This window comes from Nematostella vectensis, chromosome 11 (genome assembly GCF_932526225.1).
Source record: "Nematostella vectensis chromosome 11, jaNemVect1.1, whole genome shotgun sequence".
Taxonomy (NCBI): domain Eukaryota; kingdom Metazoa; phylum Cnidaria; class Anthozoa; order Actiniaria; family Edwardsiidae; genus Nematostella; species Nematostella vectensis.
In genome coordinates, this window is record NC_064044.1 from 3,811,006 (window position 1) to 3,831,684 (window position 20,679).

Below are 20,679 nucleotides of genomic sequence, written 5' to 3' on the forward strand. Positions count from 1 at the left end.
AGCGTTGTTGTTTCGCCGTAACTAAGCAACTTTCACGAAAAATGTTCCTTTAAAATAAACTATCAAGATAAAGAAAGTGTGAAAGCGATCAATCCACGACGCGCTTGTGCGTTGGTATTTTGCTCACTGGTTTGCGTGGAAGTTAAGGCGCCCTGGGGGTAGAGTAAAACAGGTAGGTATGGTTAAGCAGAGTTTGGCTTTAATTGGTTGGGTTCAGCGAGAGAAATAAGTCTATAGGGGAGTTTATTGACAAATGCATACACGTGTAGTAAAGAATGGGAAGTTATCCATTCACGCCATCACACAACACTTCAAAACAATGAGCGTAAAACCGGGGACGCGTCTCACAATGGTCTATTGATCTGGCTTGAATTCCGTATACTTTTTCAAATTTTCAATTTCTCCAAGTAAACAGCAAAATTAAAAATAATAACACACGAAAATTATTTGTGAGTTTAGGTTTTTTTAACGAACACCAAAATCAATGTTCTCTTTTGTTTGCTTTTTTTGTCTTTCTGAAAAAAAGGAAAGGAAAAAGAACGCACTAGCATCCATGTACACTTGCTGTGGATAAAAATGTATATTAAAACATCTATTGTAGGATATCAAAGTACATGGACGACGGTTACGAAGCAAAAGTTAGAGTGTAAAAGGAAAGTTTTGACTTATATAATGACAAATATTGTCTTTTGCGAAATCAGAACTAACAATTCGAAGTGTAGGCTTTAAAGAAACTCGACCATTGCGTGTTTTTGCACACTTCCCTGGTTTTTCTCGGAATTTTTTCCCTAGAACATTACAGCCTGCGCTTTATATAAAAAAATACTTCATTCATGCTTGAAATAACCTTTCTGGCAAGATGAGAACAATTTTTAGAGGGAAAGAAAGTTTTTTTTAATATTTGTGTAATTTGTTAAGGGACATCATTTTATAAAGCAGTTTAAAAATGTGCTTATTTTGTCAATTAAACAATGTTTTGGCTTTGAATTTGGCTTAATCGCTCTTGGAATTTGGCTTCTTGGTTTGTGGAAAGGTTTCAGAAAAGATCAGCGTTAAATGCAATTTTGGGTTTATTCATAACAATGAGTTTTTTGTGGTCCATGGATTACTAGATGATTAACACATAATTTTGAGGCTCTCTATGTCATCCGCTTATAATAGTGAACTTTTACGTGAACTTTGAAAATATACATGCGATAAAAAGGTGCACAACTGATGACGCATATTGAAAGACGTTTATGTCATTTTATATATTAATCACATAAACCCATTTGAAGAACGCGCGCCGAATGGGGTCCTTTTCCCAGGGATAAAGTCTTTAAAAAATGCATCAAACTACAGCCCGCATAAGCATTAGGTAGGAGCGAGGTTTGTGAGCGCGTAATTCTAGCATTACATGGATATAAGTACTCTATAATAGACATCAAAGGCAACAATAGCGCTCTTGCTCACAGTTTCCCGGTTTTACTGACGAAACAAATTCAAAGCCTATAATATTCTACTTTTCCCTTCTAAAAGTTTACACTTTTCAAACGCTGTTCATAATCACACTCGCAGTTTCGAAAAATGATTCAACCCAAACATTTAATCATATCAATAACCAATAAAATAAAGGAATATCGGGAATGGCTTAATACAGGCATATAAAAATACTTTTTATTCCTGTGATTTTGTTTTTTGGGTGACAAAAATTAAAATGACTTGTCTATGGAAGGGCGAAATAAGTGCGAGTTTTGTTTAGCTTTTGTACGAGATTGATCCTAATATTGTCTTTAAAGGTAGTTCACAGAACAATGCTTCAGTACATTAAAACAATAACGATTGATGTAAAAAAAAAGCACTAGAACCAGGTGGCGCGTGTTGTATAAGCATTAACAATGCAAGTAAGAATATTTTAAATGGCGGATCCTCTAAAGAAAAAAAAAACAAGGCCGACAAAATTATGTAAAGAAACATTTTGGCGGCCTTAATCAGGTTATTTTTACGGTGTCTGCTTTTGGCAAATTGGCAAGGAATCCATTCTAGTGCTAATTGTCGGGAAACCCTTTCAGTGCTTATGGCGGAAAACCCTAAGAATGTACTTCGACGCACGCTTTTGCAATGACACGCGTACAGAACCATTCAAAGTGTCAGGTTGTCTACCGCTTAAACAATATAGTAGACGACAAAAAGTCTCCATGGGATTATTAATAAGGTATTTCCAATCGGATCTTGAAATGTGTATAAACCTCTTTAAGTTGCACAAAACGTGTATAGTGCTAACGTTGGGTTATTTCATTATTTCTCGTCTGATTCCCGGATAATTCGTCAGGCAAAGCATTTCGGGTAAAGGGGGAGGGGGTGTAACGCGGGCTCAATCACCCAGAGTGGCAGGTGCCCCACAGTCGCCAACTTAACTTCAGTCTTCGAAAACTATAATTCTCTCGAAAAATGATGGTCTTGCGACAATCTAATTCTAAATGGCAGGTAACAGAATAACAGGCAGATCACCTATTGCAGACACCAATTATATTCTTTTGTATTTAAAAAACGTTTGCATGTTTTTTTTTTCATGCAATTGACCGTTCGTTTATACACCTATTTCAAATAAGATCGCAAATATCAAATTTTTATTTGCTTATATATTTGATACCTTTTTAGAAAGCAGGCGCATTGTATTTTCAGGTCCAGTTTTCAAACCTGTTTTTTCTACAGCATATGTATTTTATTGAAAGAAATCTCCCTCGTGCCGCTAAGTCAGGAATTTGGTTCAAAATATCTTTGCAAATATACTACAAAAAAATCCAAAGAAGCGGAAGAAGATTCCACGAAGATGTTTAATTCGAGATTCCAGATGACAATAAATCTGTGATACACTTCTGCTCAGCGTAGGAATGGAAAATATTTGCTGGTCAAATGTTCGATCCAATGTATGTTGCTGGCTGGGTTCCTAGAAAGCAGGTTAACATTATTCCATCCCAGGAATGAATGCCCCTTTTATCCAATCAAACGTCAAGATAGCCGTATTTATCTGTGGTTAGCACTACACTGCTATCTAGGAACCGGCCCGTGGGTATTGCTCAATAAGATATCCTAAAAAATGGCATTTAGCCGGTGTTTTTATAGCGAAAAACCGCCTTGTTATTGTTCACAATTGAAAATACAGCGGCTCATCTCTAAAATAACCATAAACGATCGAAAAGTCTGATACTTTATTAATGATATTCGATTTAAAGTTTTACAGTTACCTGCTTGAATTAACCGATGGAAATGTATTCTTTGAGTCAATCGGTGTTGTGTGGGTGGTAGCAGCTTGACTGAATGAAAATAGCGGTTATGGTGAGGTTTGCATTATTTGGGTAAGGATTATTCTCTAAATAGTTAGGAGTTTATCATCGAGAACAATAATTTGCCATTTTGAAATATATGAACTGCTAATTATTGTTAACCTAAATAGAAAACAACATCATTACCTCCTTCCTAGCTGAAAACTTATTTACATATGTTTTCATACCACCAATCTGAAAAGTTAGTAGGGGGGGGGGACATTAACATGAATTGAAATTTGTGAATTCAGTAATGGAAGTGTTAATAAAACAACTGAAAAAGATTCAAATAGTAGAAGCTACATCTTAGGGGATATAATGATTTTCAATGCCAGCCAAATGAAAATTTAGAACATTTTGAAATTCCAGAATTGTAGGAGGCTCGGAAATTGATCAGAATACCTGTTAAAAAATAAAGCCCTCTCCTAAACCCTGCATCAAAATTTGAGGCCCTCCCCAAAATCGACGCTCAAAAAATAGCAACCCTCCCCCAAACATAGCAGCTTAATTCTAGTGATTTAGTACTATGCTATATGCTTCAACCCTTGATATCAGTGAGATCTGGCTTCAGACACTATATGGGTTATGATATAAAAAGAGCTCAAAATCTTCTTCGAAAATTTTTAAAACAGCTTGAATAAGCGACAGTGGTAGCTGCGAAAGCAGGTCGGCGGTGCTTGGCATATGGCGCGCTTTCTCTATATACACGCTCTGTTTTCGCGGGTACTTTACGATCTCGCTCAAATTAAGTCGTCGAAGAATCTCGTCCGCATCCTCCTTTAGATTCTCGATTTTCCCTATGAAATCGTAGTCGATAGCACATGGCTGGCAAAGATTTTTGAAAGGCATCCAGTGGTTATCCATATCGGCCGGATCTCTTGTTGATAAAAACTTGAAAAACTCTTCCAAAGTCGCACCTTTTGAACCGTTGGCACGTTGATTTTCGGCGCGAAATTTATCTATGATCCAGTTTACACGGTAGGCTTGATAATAGTCATTATCTCCGGTGAGTTTGTCCTTGTAGGCCGAGATAATTCGGTCGAGTGGGTTCCTAACGAACATAAACTTCTTGTAATACTTAAGTCTGTACTCTACTTGCTCGTTTGAGAACTTGGTCAGCCTTATGGGGAGAACATCGAGTGGCTTCCCGCTAACAGTTTCTGCAAGACAAAACAATTATTAATTCTATCGCTATAGTCAAATAAGTCTACATCATATTATTTGCATTACAATCTGCATTTTCATTACAATCTTTTCTTTTCATATTTTAGGTCCAGAGTTTTTTTTTGTAGCGGCCGTTTGTTTTGCCTTTTTCCTCGGTGTTTCTTAGAATCCTGAATTTGGCCAGGTCCCCACTTTTTTTAAAAAAGCCGCTATTAGTACAGGAATGTCATTTCATCAGACACACTCCTTCTACGAGATGGTGTCCCTTACGAGAGGGGGTCCACTTACGAGAGGGTGTCCCTTACGAGAGGGAGTCCCCTTACGAGAGGGGGTCCCCTTACGGGAGGATGTCCCTTACGAGAGGGTGTCCCCTTACGGGAGGGTGTCCCTTACGAGAGGGGGTCCCCTTACGAGTGGGCGTCCCCTTACGAGAGGGCGTCCCCTTACGAGAGGGCGTCCCCTTACGAGTGGGCGTCACCATATGGGAGTATGGCAACTTACAAGAGAATGTCTGGGAGCGTATAGATTGATATCGAAATTTCAAGGCAACCAAGCTAAAAATGGCTAAAGAAAAGGTTGCATTTAGTTTTTTACAGGCGCATAGCCCTTGTCAACGGGTCTGGTTTTCGTATGCAATGGATACGTTTTTAAGCGCTTTTTTACCAGGATCATCGACCCAGCCATCTAGTACCATTATAACTCGTTTCCAGTTGGAGCAGCCGACTTTGGGCACATAGCAGAATAAAATACCGTAGTCGTCATTGACAAGCATGTGATGCAATACTTCTTGGCGTGCTCTATCGGACAGGTTCGCAAAGGGCGGATTCTCCCTTCGCTGACATGCAGCTTGTAGGGCTCTTCTTCTTTCATCGATGCTCTCTATAGGCACCTGTAATAAAGTATTTTAGCCAGGCAGACGGACAGAGGGACGGACGGATAGGCAGATAGACGGACATAGGTACGGACGGATAGGCAGATAGACAGACAGAGGGACGGACGGATAGGCAGATAGACGGACAGAGGGACGGACGGATAGGCAGATAGACGGACATAGGGACGGACGGATAGGCAGATAGATAGACAGATCGGCAGATAGACGGATAGAGGGACGGACGGATAGGCAGATAGACAGAGGGACGGACAGATCGGCAGATAAACGGATAGAGGGACGGACGAATAGGCAGATAGACGGACATAGGGACGGACGGATAGGCAGATAGACGGACAGAGGGACGGACGGATAGGTAGATAGACAGACAGAGGGACGGACGGATAGGTAGATAGAGGAACGGACGGATAGGCAGATAGACGGACAGAGAAACGGACGGATAGGTAGATAGACGGAAAGAGGGACGGACGGATAGGTAGATAGACGGACAGAGGGACGGACGGATAGGTAAATAGACAGACAGAGGGACGGACGGATAGGTAGATAGAGGGACGGACGGATAGGCAGATAGACGGACAGAGGGACGGACGGATAGGTAGATAGACAGACAGAGGGACGGACGGATAGGTAGATAGAGGGACGGACGGATAGGCAGATAGACGGACAGAGGGACGTACGGATAGGTAGATAGACGGACACAGGGACGGACGGATAGGTAGATAGACGGACAGAGGGACGGACGGATAGGTAGATAGACGGACAGAGGGACGGACGGATAGGTAGATAGACGGACAGAGGGACGGACGGATAGGCAGATAGACGGACAGAGGGACGGACGGATAGGTAGATAGACGGACAGAGGGACGGACGGATAGGTAGATAGACAGACAGAGGGACGGACGGATAGGTAGATAGAGGAACGGACGGATAGGCAGATAGACGGACAGAGGGACGGACGGATAGGTAGATAGACAGACAGAGGGACGGACGGATAGGTAGATAGAGGGACGGACGGATAGGCAGATAGACGGACAGAGGGACGGACGGATAGGCAGATAGACAGACAGAGGGATGGACGGATAGGCAGATAGACGGATAGAGGGATGGACAGATCGGCAGATAGACGGATAGAGGGACGGACGGATAGGTAGAAAGACTGACAGAGGGACGGACGGATAGGTAGATAGACGGACAGAGGGATAGACGGATAGATAGATAGACAGACAGAGGGAGGGACGGATAGGCAGATAGACAGAGGGACGAACGGATAGGCAGATATACGGACAGAGGGATAGACGGACAGAGAGACGGACGGATAGGCAGATAGAAGGACAGAGGGATGGACGGATAGGCAGATAGAGGGGCGGACGGATAGGCAGATAGACGGACAGGGGTACGGACGGATAGGCAGATAGACAGACAGAGGGAGGGACGGATAGGCAGATAGAGAGACAGAGGGACGAACGGATAGGCAGATAGACGGACAGAGGGATAGACGGACAGAGATACGGACGGATAGGCAGATAGACGGACAGAGGGATGGACGGATAGGCAGATAGAGGGGCGGACGGATAGGCAGATAGACGGACATAGGGACGGTCGGATAGGCAGATAGACGGACAGGGGTACGGTCGGATAGGCAGATAGACGGACAGGGGTACGGTCGGATAGGCAGATAGACGGACAGGGGGACGGACAGGCGGATGGACGGACAGAGGGACGGGCAGATAGGCAGATAGACAAGCTGTTGGACGCATACAAAATTATTGACAGACATTGACAGGCAAACGCATGAACAATGGTAGAGAGACGGTCAGACAGAACTGGAGACAGACAAACGTACGAAAAGAAATAAAGACAGATAGACTGATAGCGACAGACTGTCAGATAGACGGTTTCTCAGACGGACAGACGATCGGAGGAGATACGAGCAAGGAAAGAAAACAGACGGACGAACGGTAAAAGGACAGAGTGTAAGACGGGCGGATAGTTGAACGCTTGGTCGAGAATGTTAGACAACAAATTTATCCTCTTTGTCAATATCTCCTTACCTTTTTTACTCGCTTGGTTTTGAAAATCTCAGACATCTGCAGATTTGTCTCATTAGAAATAGATCTGATTTCAAACCAAACTGAAATATGAATACGACAATACAACTTAGCTTGGGACGCGCCTTTTTTATGATCCTAATTGTGTACTCGTTGTCGATGATAATGTACTTATCCTTTATCCCTTCCACCATTGTGTATTTTGTTCGATGGTTTAAAAGCAGTATCTACTATGCCCATAGTTTCTCTAGCATGACACAGTTCGATGGTGTTCTAATGTTTACATTGGGTTACATTGTTATCCATATGATCGCAAGCAATCGTTTACATTTATTATGGAAACCCACTCTGCGATCGTGTGCGATTATATGGTAACACACTCTGCGATCGCGTGCGATCATATGGAGACCACTTTGTTATCGTGTGCGATCGCACCAGTCAAATTCGCTGCGATTTATTGTGATCATATGGAAACCACTTTGGTATCGTGTGCGATCGCACCAGTCAAATTAGCTGCGATTTATTGTGGTCATATTGAAACCACTTTGCTATCGTGTGCGACCGCACCAGTCAAATTAGCTGCGATTTATTGTGATCATATGGAAACCACTTTGCTATCGTGTGCGATCGCACCAGTCAAATTAGATACGATTTATTGTGGTCATATGGAAACCACTTTGCTATCGTGTGCGACCGCACCAGTTAAATTAGCTGCGATTTATTGTGATCATATGGAAACCACTTTGCTATCGTGTGCGATCGCACCAGTCAAATTAGCTGCGATTTATTGTGATCATATGGAAACCACTTTGCTATCGTGTGCGATCGCACCAGTCAAATTAGCTGCGATTTATTGTGATCATATGGAAACCACTTTGTTATCGTGTGCGATCGCACCAGTCAAATTAGCTGCGGTCGTATGGAAACCAGGCTTTAGCCTCCACAGCGGGAATCTCAATAGAAAAGAGCAAAGAAAAAAGAAAAAAACAAGATAGCACGAGAAAGGAAAAAAAAGTACAGAAAAGGCTTAGCCATTCTTATATGAGCCTTCCTTTTGTCATTTTTCCACAGGTAGCCCTCAGTTCTCTCCTCTCTTTTCTCCTCCAGATTAACATGCATGAGTGGAGGCTAAAGTGCTCTCGTGAATGAAGACCTATTTGCTGTCATGGTGACATCAATCATACCATTGTTTTAGACGCTGACTCAGGCTCTGGGTTATGCTTGAAGCCCACAGACAAAATAATAAAATGCTTCATGCGTGAATATGGTGACCGGGCAACACATGAGAAGAAACTTAAATAAATGAATGAGTGAAATAAACCAACAAATTAAAAGTACCCAAAGGAAAAAAATGAAGTGAAAATGAAATGTATATAGTGAAATGTCTACAGTATAGCGCAAATAAACACTGCGAATTATGATCAAATGTGAGTCATCTGCGAATGACTTTATAAATACGGACTGTTCCTCTATACTCTCGTTGGGGTAGAGGAGGGGTGGGTTGTGCGCCGTCATGGATGTCATTTGGAGAAATAGATCGCGTCTGATGATCCTCATCAAGAACATGACGCGTGTTGATGCCACATTTGTAATAACGGCCAAATTTGTAATAACGAGAGAGAGAGAGAGAGAGAGAGAGAGAGAGAGAGAGAGAGAGAGAGAGAGAGAGAGAGAGAGAGAGAGAGAGAGAGAGAGAGAGAGAGAGAGAGAGAGAGAGAATTTGATTTCAAGCTCATGTTATGATTCCTATGTCTGCGTCACGGGCGCCAATAAAGGTTACATTTGTTTGATAGTTTGCCTTAGGTTCCTCGTGTAATATAAAACAAAATAAAGCTTTAGTATTTTTTGGTAGATGATCCGTTCTTGAAATATGATTGAGCGAAGTTGCCATAGATCATGACAAAGCAATAATTTTTGCCCAAATTGCAGCAAATTCAGACAAGAGTCTTCAATTTTCAAAATCTCAAGAACGGATTATCTACCAATTATCAACCTCTAGGGAAAAAATAAACAAATGTAAGTTAATACAACTTTACTATTTGAACTTGCCATTTTTGCTTCTGTCCTTTTGAGTAGCTTTGGTGTGTTACCTTTCTTTTTTCTATTTCTACTTCTACTAAAGTCTGAAAATTTGCCTGCAACCTGCCGTTTCAATGCGGTCGACTGCAGGCGAATTTCAAAACTTTTTAAATGTCTTCTTCTTCATTCCAAAGCGAAAAGTGAATCGTTTTGAAAGTGAAGGTTTTTTTCATTTTCCCTGTAGTTCTTTGTGATATGTACTCTCACACTTCACCCTCTCGTCCCGTGCTGACTCCACAATTTGTCAAATAGAATGATTAGAATAGAAAAAGCGCGCGTTCGTTAATCCCGCGTTTCCATTCCCATTCCACCCATTCCGCTATAGCATTATGCTGTAGCAGAATGACTCGAATGCCATACTGAACATTCTCTACCAAATTCCCATTACAGAATGATAGTGAAAAAACGCGCCCTAAGAGTGCAAGGAAAAATATAAGAATTTGTTAAATGGCACTGCACTATTTATCACGTACTACGAGACTTATTTTTAAAACAGCACGGATGTCCGCAAGACGTCTATGGTTCCTAAAAGTCACAGCACCGGATATCGAAGAGGAACAATCGATGTGTACAACTTACCAAAGAGACATAATAGCGCAAAGACCGCGATAAGCCAAGGACACGATTTTCCCTTTCTGAAGCCAGCCATTAGTGAAATGTTGTATGTCTCGGATTGAATGTGTTTAGAGTTTGTTGACAAAGTTCAATCAGTAATTGCATGTAAATAGAACTTTGTTTGACGAGCGCTCGTCACGTAACCGATAGTTTTGTTAAAAGTATATAAATATAAAATAAAAAATAAATACCATAATAGTGGCACTAGGGGCATGCGTATCAATCAATGGCTGTCGTTTTTCTAAATGGTCTAAAGGAGCCTGGGGCGGGAGAGATGTGATATTCTAAAACGTTAGGGACTAGGCTCCATTTCCAAGATGGGTGCCAGCAAAAGCGTAGTAAACACGAATTCCTGCAAGTTTACGTGGAAAATATCGACTTACAAATTTCTAGAGCGATAAAAATGTGAAAAAATCACTCCCAAATATGGTATGTAATGCCTAATAAGGAAATGACCGAGCGAGCTAGAAAAAACGAAAGTTTTTAAAACAAGATTGACTGATGTGTCCCCCCGAACATTTTCAAAAATTATAATGAAAAGACCACTAGGGGCGTGGCTTCCCCCCCAATATTTTCTACATGTTTCTGTATCCTACTAACAAGTGGCCTGCTATGGCTCTGCTATGAAAATGCTTTCTCGCACTTGGTATGTTGCTAGGATAACAAAATGGTGCAATAAGCGTCGGGCTCATTTTAGTAGGCTAACGATGAACAGAACAGGTCTGTCACAAGGCAACTGAGTGGTTGTATTTAATTTGTCCTTGCTTTAAAACTGCTACGGGCTATATACAATTTTTTGGCGTTAGTGAAACAGGGTTTTTTTTTTTATAACTGGTTGGCAAGATGACATAAGCAGATTAGAATTAGTTGTCAGAGGTGGAGACATTTTGCTCTTATCTTACCAAACCAGTGAAGGATATTTTCATAATTAAAGAAACTTGTGCGGCATTTGCATATTCGAACTCGAATTTATCAAATACAACATAATGAAAAAAAAAATTAACAAAAAAAATGTTAGCGCAAACGGCAAGATGCGATTGACAAACGGTAGTTCTACGACTGAAAGGAAACTCATCAATTTTTTACTCTCGCTTCGCGGTGCTTTACCAATAACCCTCATCCTTACAAACAGGGGCGTACGCAGGATTTTAACAAGTTGCAGTCAAAGCATTCAGAAGCTTAATAAAGGCGTGGCCCCTTATCCCACATCTCCGTTAAGAATTCATAAATCCCGCTTTTGGGTTTGAAATTGGCGTCAATGCGTCAGACTTTTCAGAATATTACAGGATCCTCTGTCATCCTCGATCTGAAATAGGACTTTATTCGTCGCGTGGCACCGAACGACATAACATTGTTTGGAAATCATCTGCAGACTAACATGATTAAGAAAATTATAATTTTTATCCTCATCATATATGTAAAACTACGTACATAAAAATGAATAAGCATTTGATTTTTTCCCCTCTTAATGCAAATGAGATCGCCAAATTCTTTTGCAGTCCAGTGACTGCAGGCTTATAGGCTGCGTACAAACAACAAACAACAGACACCATAAGCACCTAACACATGCGACTTTACAGGCGATGTTTGCAGGGAGAACTTTCAAAAAAAGGTGCATATATTTCATGCCCCGCGGCTGCAAAGATTCACGCAAATGTATTCTAAAGCAGACCAGTTTATTACAGAAAAAATAGGAGATGTATTCTGAAGTAAATCAAGTCTGTGACTAAAAAACACCGATATTTGTTTCGATATTTGTATGATATTTGTTTCGATATTTGTATGATATTTGTATGATATTTGTATGATATTTGTTTGATATTTGTATGATATTTGTTTGATATTTGTATGATATTTGTATGATATTTGTTTGATATTTGTATGATATTTGTATGATATTTGTATATTTGTATGATATTTGTTTGATATTTGTATGATATTTGTATGATATTTTTATGATGTTTGTATGATATTTGTTTGATATTTCTCAAATCATCGGGTAGGTTTAACATAAGAAGTACCATTGGAACGGTTCACATTGATGACAATTTTATATTAAACCTGTTGGGAAATTGTTTATATTTGAAGCAAAGGTACTGATAGACTGAAGCTAAGTACAAAATGTATTGAAAGTATTTGCTGACATGATACGGGAAAGATGTCTCATTCACACTTTTCTCAAGGACCCATAAAGAAGTTTGATGTTTAGTTCACATTCACACTTCTCTTGTCCAATATCTCAAGGCGTTTCCTCGATGTTTGGGTATTTTTCCCACATCTAACCGTAGCCTTGGTGTTTAAGTCTCATTCACACTTGTCTCTAATGGCCCATGGACCCATGAAGACATAACCTTTATGTAAGTCTCATTCATACTTGTCTCTATAATATAGGCCAATAACCAGTGGCCTTTATGTTAAAGTCTCATTCACATTTCTCTCTCCAATGGCCCAATGACGCATGAAGACGTAATCTAGGTGTTTAAATATTATCCACACTTGTCTGTCTAGTTGCCCATGGACCCATGACGTCTCATTCACACTTGTCTCTAATGGCCCATGGAACCATGAAGACGTGGCCTTGATGTTTAAGTATCATTCTTACTTGTCTCTAATGGCCCAATGACCCATGAAGACGTGGCCTTGGTGTTTAAATTTCATTCACACTTGTCTCTAAAGGCCCATAGAACCATGAAGACGTAGCCTTGATGTTTAAGTCTCATTCACACTTGTCTCTAATAGGCCATGGACCCATGAAGACGTAGCCTTGGATAGGATACCTAGCAGCACATCGACCTTTATTTGTACATGTTATGCTACATGTGGGAAGGTAAAAAAAAATCTGTTTAGATACCTTCATGGCAAAATGAATTGCGGTACAATCGTGCAAAAACGGTCGCTTGAGACCATCGTCTTGGTAACGGAGTGCAGTGACCATGGAAACCAGACTCAATGAGCCTATTGTCGGAAACCTGTCATGTCGAGTTTGTTGCCGGGTCGTCAAAATGGATCACCGGATCTAGTGGTCAGCGGTTCTCTCAAACTATGGAGTAATAACAAGGGTAGGGAAAGGGGCTTGAAACCGAGAAAAACAAAGTGACCTTGTCGGCCTGCGGGCTCGTGCAATTATTTATAATTTTTGAAAAACCCGCACTCGTACAATTAATTCCAAATTGAACTCAAAGTCGCATGATTACCTATACTAATGGTGTGTCTGGCTAGGGTCCTTCAGAATATTGAAAACAATAGCAAAGTTGTTGCTGACTATGGTCCTTTAGAGAAAAAGGGATGTGTGGTGGCTGTACTTACCGATGCCAGCTAGTCTACTTGTAGGCTTTGATAGTTTTCCGGCACGAAAACCCCGAAAACACGAAGTTCGCATACCACGGCCGCCATCTTGGATTGGTATGCGAACTTCGTGTTTTCAAGGTTTTCGTGCCGGAAAAACTATCAAAGCCTACAAGTACGCCACAATGGCGCTGTTCGTAGGGCACTGTACACACACACGGCACGTTTATTGGCTGCTGGACCATTCAGTGCGACGCCTGCTACCGTGGCCACCTTTACAATTTCGTGAAGCCAATGAGAAAGCGAGAAACGTGCTGATTAACATCAAAGCCACTAGCCACAAACCAGAATAGCAAAGAATGGTTTCAGTGAACATCAGAGCACGATGGCATTCTCCTAGTTATGACGTGTCAGGCAAAACTATGATTCTCGCAAGCTAATTTACCCATTTTTTATGCATTTTAAAACTTTTATCGATAGCCACGATGGCTTGCCTCGGTCATTACAGGGATTTTGCCTTCCAAGAAAAGTTCTTTCGCCGGAGTTTTTAAGAGCTTCTGGCTTCCAGGGAGGCCTCGGGGAACTGAGAAGCACGAGAACCCGTACCTTGAGAGCAATGAGTTCTGCCAGCAGCATCACGTGACGCACATCAATACTCCTTCCGTGGTTTTTCATGGTGTAGATGATCTCATTGATAATGGTTTACCTGTCACACAACAAGTCAGGCGATGTCACGTCATCACTTCAAGTCACACAAAAAGGGCAAGCTATGTCATGCAATCACGCCTAGTCACATAACATAACAAGCAATGTCACGCAATCACTTCAGGTCACACAACACGACTAGCTATGACACGCAATCACGCTTAGTCACACAACAAGACAAGCAATGTCAGGTTATCACATCCAGTCACACAACAAGACAAGCAATGTCAGGTAATCACTTCAAGTCAAACAACACGACAAGCAATGTCACGCAACCACATCCAGTCACACAAGAAGATCATATCGCGTACTAGAACTTCTACCATGCAGCTTCTATTTTCAACAAACTCTTAGTGTATAAACACATGTTCTACAACTTCTAACAGGCAGCTTCTATTTGCAGCACTCTATCTGTGTATAAACACATGTTGTACAAATGTTACCTTGCAGCTTCATGTCACACACAGTTTATTATTACATCCCTACACTTCACCGTCTCCTCTAACTTGATCTCTATTTTCCCCATTTTCTTCTTTTATAAATTTCGAATATGCTTTTCTTTTACATCTGGCTAGATCGTAAACTCTTGTTCAAGAGGTAGCCCCCCCCCCCCCCCCCCCCCCCCCCGTAATAGTTCTAGTTTTGAAAGTTCCAGCCCTTTTCTTTAAAACCATACAGGTACTGGTATCAATTCAATAACGTTTCTTTCTAAAGAGTGATCGTTGTTTCGAAAATAAAATTATAGCCCATTTGTGGAATTACGCTTTAAATCGAGGATCTGGTGCCATACATTTACTGTATTTTTAGCACAAGGCCTCGATTTGAAGCTCTTCTTTAAACAAGGACCCGCACTATAAAATGGCCTGGACCAGGTCTATGAAAGGCTCAGTTGTCAGTAAAATGCGGAGCTCGCCGGAGTTCAGCAAATTTGTAAAGAATATTTGCTTCTCGATAATAATAAACTGTCGAGTGCCTTTCACTCCAAAGTCCAATATAAAACAAAAGGGCCTTTCTATGAACACAAAAGAAATCACAAGTATGAATTCGATTACGTAAAAGATAATAAAATACTAGATAAGATAATAAAATACTACTATACTAGAAACCCGAAAAAGCGAGACCGACTTTCCCAGGGACTTTCCTATAAAAAATCTGACCACCCCCGAAAGAACAAAAAAGGATTTTCTACGCCATTGCAGTATCTCCACGGGACGTTTATTAATTTTATCTAATTCGCTGATGCCTTATAGACTTGTCTACAAATAGCACGTCTATTGCGAACCGAAAGTGGACTTCCGCCGTCGTGGGAGGGGGGGGGGGGGGGGGGGGCAAACCTAGGGCCTTGATTCGGCTGCATCTCCCCAACTAATTGGGCTGTTTGCACGAAAACATTTGTTTTTTTCTGTTTTCAGAACGTGCGTTTTACTTCGGCTATCCGAGCAAGGAGATGCTACGACAATGCAGTTCACACAGGCGGCCTCGACCCGTACACGGTTGGCTCTCAAGTTTTGATAGATATCCTATTAATGTCGAAGTGTGACCTGTTTTTACACGCGGAGTCCAGCGTGGCGGCTCTGGTTACGTATTACAACCCTGATCTACCGACACACTTCCTGAAAATTACCCAGGTATGTACAATGGCGGTATGAAGGTGTGGTTGAACATACAAACTCTCACGGAGGCATGTTTTGTAAGGTGGTTAAACACAAACAACCAGGGGCCGGTTCCTAGAGAGCAGGTTAACGCTAACCCAGGGATAAATATGGCTATGGTGACATTTGATTGGATAAAAATCACCCCCAGCAAGTAAAGCCCCCCCCGAAATACACCTATTTCAAAAAAGGTTGCACTTTGGTTATCGCGGATGTGTGTAGTAACCCGAGGAGCACCATGGGAGAAATTAACTTTGTTCCAAACAGTGCTAAAAATGCCAGCTTCGTAGTCCCAATATCTTAGGTAGCGGGTTATTTGGATGAGATTTTTTATAGGCTTTTCTATTGATGAAGTGTGGTTTTATTCGGGAGGGTCAAAGTGAACACTGTGGCGATATTCGCAAAATTTGGTAGCATCGATTCACTCTGAATTTGCTCTATCCTCAGTCCATTACTACTTTTAAGTAAAAAACTTAAAAAAACTTAAACTTTAAAAAGTTTACGTGGTATCTGTAATTTTAGTCATTTGGAGTTTACTTGCAAAATATTTTAATTAATTCTATCAAATTTTGGATTAGACAGATAAAAAGACGAGAAGAACTGAGGGCGGATTACTGGGCAAATATCCTTATGTTTGACCCAGATATGCTGATGTTTTTGGACGAATCTGGTTTCGTTTTTAGTTTTTACTTAACACTTCGAAAATCGCGCGTTTACATACATTTAAATGGCTTCTCTCGTCAACACTATAATAATCAATTTTGTTTTGTTTTTCGTTATCGCTCAAAAATGCTAACTAACACTCAGTTGTTCTTTCGTTTAAGAACGTGGTTTAATATAATTATTATCTTCTAGGACAAAACGAATCAAAATAAATTAAGCCACAGTTTCATCGGTCTTTCCAGGATTCCAGTAAAAAACAAGTTTTCTTCCGCCAATAATCCGCTGTGTTGCGAAAGTAGAATTTTTTTTCCACTCACTAGCATTTTTGGACGTTTTCACATCCATAAATCTATAGCTGTCAATCTCAGACATTTGTCAGCCAAAAGAACTTATAAATCTATAGCTGTCAATCACAGACCTTTTGTCAGCCAAAAGAACTTTGAAGCAAATGTTGACAGATGCAATATTTTTAATCTCCCACCTGTCTGAAATTAGATCCCGTGATCCACCGCGGGTTACGACACACACATCCGCGATAAGTGCAACCTTTTTTGAAATAGGTGTATATTTCCCCTTGAAGCGGTTAGAATACCCAGTCCGGGGGTGGATGGAGTTTTTCGAAATTCATAAGGAGCAAAAAAATGTCTGCAAATAACCCACACGAGCCTTCGCCGGTCGCTTGGGCTCGAGACCGTTTCGCCCCAAATGGTAATTTTTTTTTACAATTCTCAGGCGGAATCTACCGTGACCTCGAGCACGACGCAGAGCGATGACGATGACGAAGAAGACCAGATTATTTTGAAAAAGACGTCCTTTAGTGTGTGTCCCATAACGGAGGAAACAAGATGGCTGGATACCGAAGAGGTTTACGAATTTATGAAGAGCATTAAAGGTCCATAGTGAGCCACGCATTTGGAAGACACATTTAGTGAAAGGATTCGGAAATAACAAGGCACTATAAGACGTCCCAGAGTATTTTCTCTTAATGATACTGTATTGGGTTAATTTCCCACCCTTCCCACCCCACTTCTTACCCCTATTAGGACCATTCCTTCTCCACCCTTCTAGGGTCGAGCCCTCCTTACAGCATTTCCCTTGCCGCCAATATTGCAGTTAGTCGAACCTAGATCTTAGGTTATGCCTCGGGGAAAAGAAAATGTTTCGTAAAATCGAGGTATAGTTAAAAAGATGTAGCGAGTTTGGGTTAATTATCAACTTTTATAAAATAATAATTTGCAACTGCACTCTGTGAAAGACTGTTCAGCTACTCTTTTTTACCAAATGTAGCGCTTTTTCCTTTCGTAGCAACGGTGTTTCGTAGCAACGACATAGTACCAAAGGCCCTTAAAGTTCATCAATTTCTTACTCTCGCTTCGCAGGCCTCCACCAATTACTCTTATCCTTATGCGACTTCACAGGCGATTTGCAGGGAGGGCTTTCAAAAAAAAGGTGCAAATATTTCATAATGCCCCACGGCTGAAAAGATTCACGCAAAAAGATGTTCTCTAAAGCAGATCAGTTTATTACAGAAAAAATAGGAAGTAAATATAAAGTAGATAAATATAAAGTAGATCAAGTCTGTGACTTAAGGTTGGTTCTCACCTGGACGTAAGCGCAAGCGCAACGCACGCTTTTTTCCGATTCTCATTGGAACGTAAGCGCAAGAGAACAAAACTTGATTTTTTTGCGTTTTCGCTTAAGGTTGGTTCTCACTAGGACGCTAGCGCAAGCGCAAACGGAAGCGCAACACAAGTGAGAATCAAGCAGTTGCGTTCTCTTGCGCTTATGTTCTAGTGAGAATCGGAAAACTACGTGCGTTCCGCTTGCGCTTACGTCCAAGTGAGAACCAACCATTATCTTTGACCGATTCTCACTTGTGTAGCGCTTCCGTTTGCGCTTTCGCTTGCGTCCTAGAGAAAAAAAACCTTTAAAAAACATCCATTATTTTCTTTTCGATATTTGTATGATATTCCACATATCATCGGGTAGGTTTTACATAAAAAGGTCCATTTGATCGGGTCACATTGAGTTTATATCAAACCATGTCGGGAAATTGTTTATCTTTGATGTACTGTTACACTGTAGCTAACTAGGTACAAAATGTATTGAAAGCATTTGCTGACATGACTCGGTCAATGTCACAGTGGAAAAGATGTCTCATTCACTCTCAAGGATCCATGAAGAAGTTTGATGTTCAGGTCGCATCCACACTTCTCTCGTCTCATAACTTAAAGAGCCATTAAGGCGTTGCTTGATGATGTGAAGTCTCATTTACGTCCTTTCGTCTTATGGCTCAAAAGCCCATAAACTCGTAACCGTGTCTCGTCTAATAATTCAAGGGCCCATGAAGACGTATCATTTATATTAAGTCTCATCCACACTTGTATTTCTAATAGCCCATGGACCCATAAAGACGTAACCTAAGTGTTTAAGTCTCACTCACACTTGTCTCTCTAATAGCCCATGTACCCATGAAGATGTAGCCTTGGTGTTTAAGTCTTATCCACACTTGTCTCTCTAATGGCCCAATGACCCATAAAGACGTAACCTTGATGTTTAAGTCTCACTCACACTTGTCTCTAATGACCAATGAAGACGTAACCTTGATGTTTGAGTCTCATTCATACTTGTCTCTGTAATGGCCCGATGACCCATGAAGACGTAGCCTTGGTGTTTAAGTCTCATCCACACTTATCTCTGTAATGGCCCAATGAACCATGAAGACGTAACCTTTGTGTTTGTTTAAGTCTCATTCACACTTGTCTCTAATGGCCCAATGACCCATGAAGGCGTAACCTTGATGTTGTCTCATTCATACATGTCTCTCTCATGGCCTAATGATCCATGAAGACGTAACCTTTGTATTTAAGTCTCATTCACACTTGTTTATAATGGCCCAAGGGCCCCTGAAGAAGTAGCCTTGGTGTTTAAGTCTCATTCACACTTGTCTCTAATGGGCCATGGACCTACGAAGACGTGGATAGGATACCTAGCAGCACATCGACCTTCATTTGTACATGTCAGGCTACATGTTGGATGGTCATAAAACTGCTGTTTAGATACATTCACGCAAAAATAGAGACCGAACATTTTGGCCCATTGTCTTCATGGCAAAATGGAAAGAATTCGTGCAAAAACGGTCACTTGAGACCATCGTTATCGACAGTGGAAACAGGCCACGATGAGCCTACTGTCTTGGTAACGGATCGCCATAGAAACCAGTATTAAATTGTCTGATATAGTACCGTAACCATGGAAACCTGTCATGTCGAGCTTGTTGCCGGGACGACCGGAAGATGGAAGTTGTTGTTGTCAAATATTAGGGGACGTCTCGATGGATCACCGGATCTAGTGGGCATGCGCAGAGTTAAGGATACCGCTGTCTGTGCTATTTTCAGAGGATGAGTTTAAACACCGTGTATAGAGTACTCAGACAAAAGTAAGCATTTGACACTTGATACTAGGACTATATGATATCAGGACCATATGATATTAGGACCATATGATATCAGCACTATATGATATAAGGACCACATGATATCAGGACCACATGATATCAGGACCATATGACATTAGGACCACATGATATCAGGACCACATGATATCAGGACCATATGATATCAGGACCATATGATATCAGGACCATATGATATCAGGACCATATGATATTAGGAGCATATGATCACAGGACCATATGATATTAGGAGCATATTATATTAGGACCATATGATATCAGGACCATATGATATCAGCACTATATGATATCAGCACTTTATGATCACAGGACCATATGATATCAGGACCATATGATCACAGGACCATATGATATTAGGAGCATATGATATCGGAACCACATGATATTAGGAGCAATTATATCAGAACGATATGGTATTAGGACCATTTGATATCAGGATCATATGATATTAGGACAATATGATCACAGGACCATATTATATTAGAACCATATGATATTAGGACCATATGATATCAGGACCATATGATATCAGAACCATATTATATTAGAACCATATGATATTAGGAACATATAATATTAGGGCCATATGATATCAGCACTATATGATATCAGCACTTTATGATCACAGGACCATATGATATTAGGACCATATGATATCAGGACCATATGATATTAGGAGCATATGATATTAGGAGCATATGATATCGGAACCACATGATATTAGGACCATATAATATCAGAACCATATGGTATTAGCACCATCTGATATCAGGACCATATAATATTAGGACCATATGAT

At 40.9% G+C, this 20,679-nt stretch overlaps 2 protein-coding genes and 1 long non-coding RNA gene across 3 annotated transcripts in view; 1 reads left to right on the forward strand and 2 right to left on the reverse strand.

The window, feature by feature from the left end:
• The first annotated feature begins 65 nt into the window (after window positions 1-65).
• Window positions 66-8,827, forward strand: LOC125573892. Its single transcript, XR_007314251.1, has 2 exons — window positions 66-172; window positions 8,514-8,827. It is a non-coding gene; the product is annotated as an uncharacterized LOC125573892 (long non-coding RNA).
• On the reverse strand, window positions 3,177-5,429 carry LOC5507697 (carbohydrate sulfotransferase 14). Its single transcript, XM_048734708.1, has 2 exons — window positions 5,133-5,429; window positions 3,177-4,465 (listed from the first exon to the last, which is right to left on the reverse strand). Exons 1-2 carry the CDS (start codon window positions 5,239-5,241, stop codon window positions 3,873-3,875), a joined length of 702 nt encoding a protein of 233 aa, XP_048590665.1. The 5' UTR covers window positions 5,242-5,429; the 3' UTR covers window positions 3,177-3,872.
• A 9,522-nt stretch (window positions 8,828-18,349) lies between the features above and the next one.
• Window positions 18,350-20,679, reverse strand: part of LOC5507716 (DNA-directed RNA polymerase III subunit RPC1) — a 36,351-nt gene continuing 34,021 nt past the window's right edge. Inside the window, exon 42 of the mRNA XM_032376444.2 lies at window positions 18,350-19,762. Within this exon, the coding sequence (XP_032232335.2) occupies window positions 19,669-19,762 (94 nt within the window). The 3' untranslated portion in view covers window positions 18,350-19,668. The remainder of the gene's footprint in view (window positions 19,763-20,679) is intronic.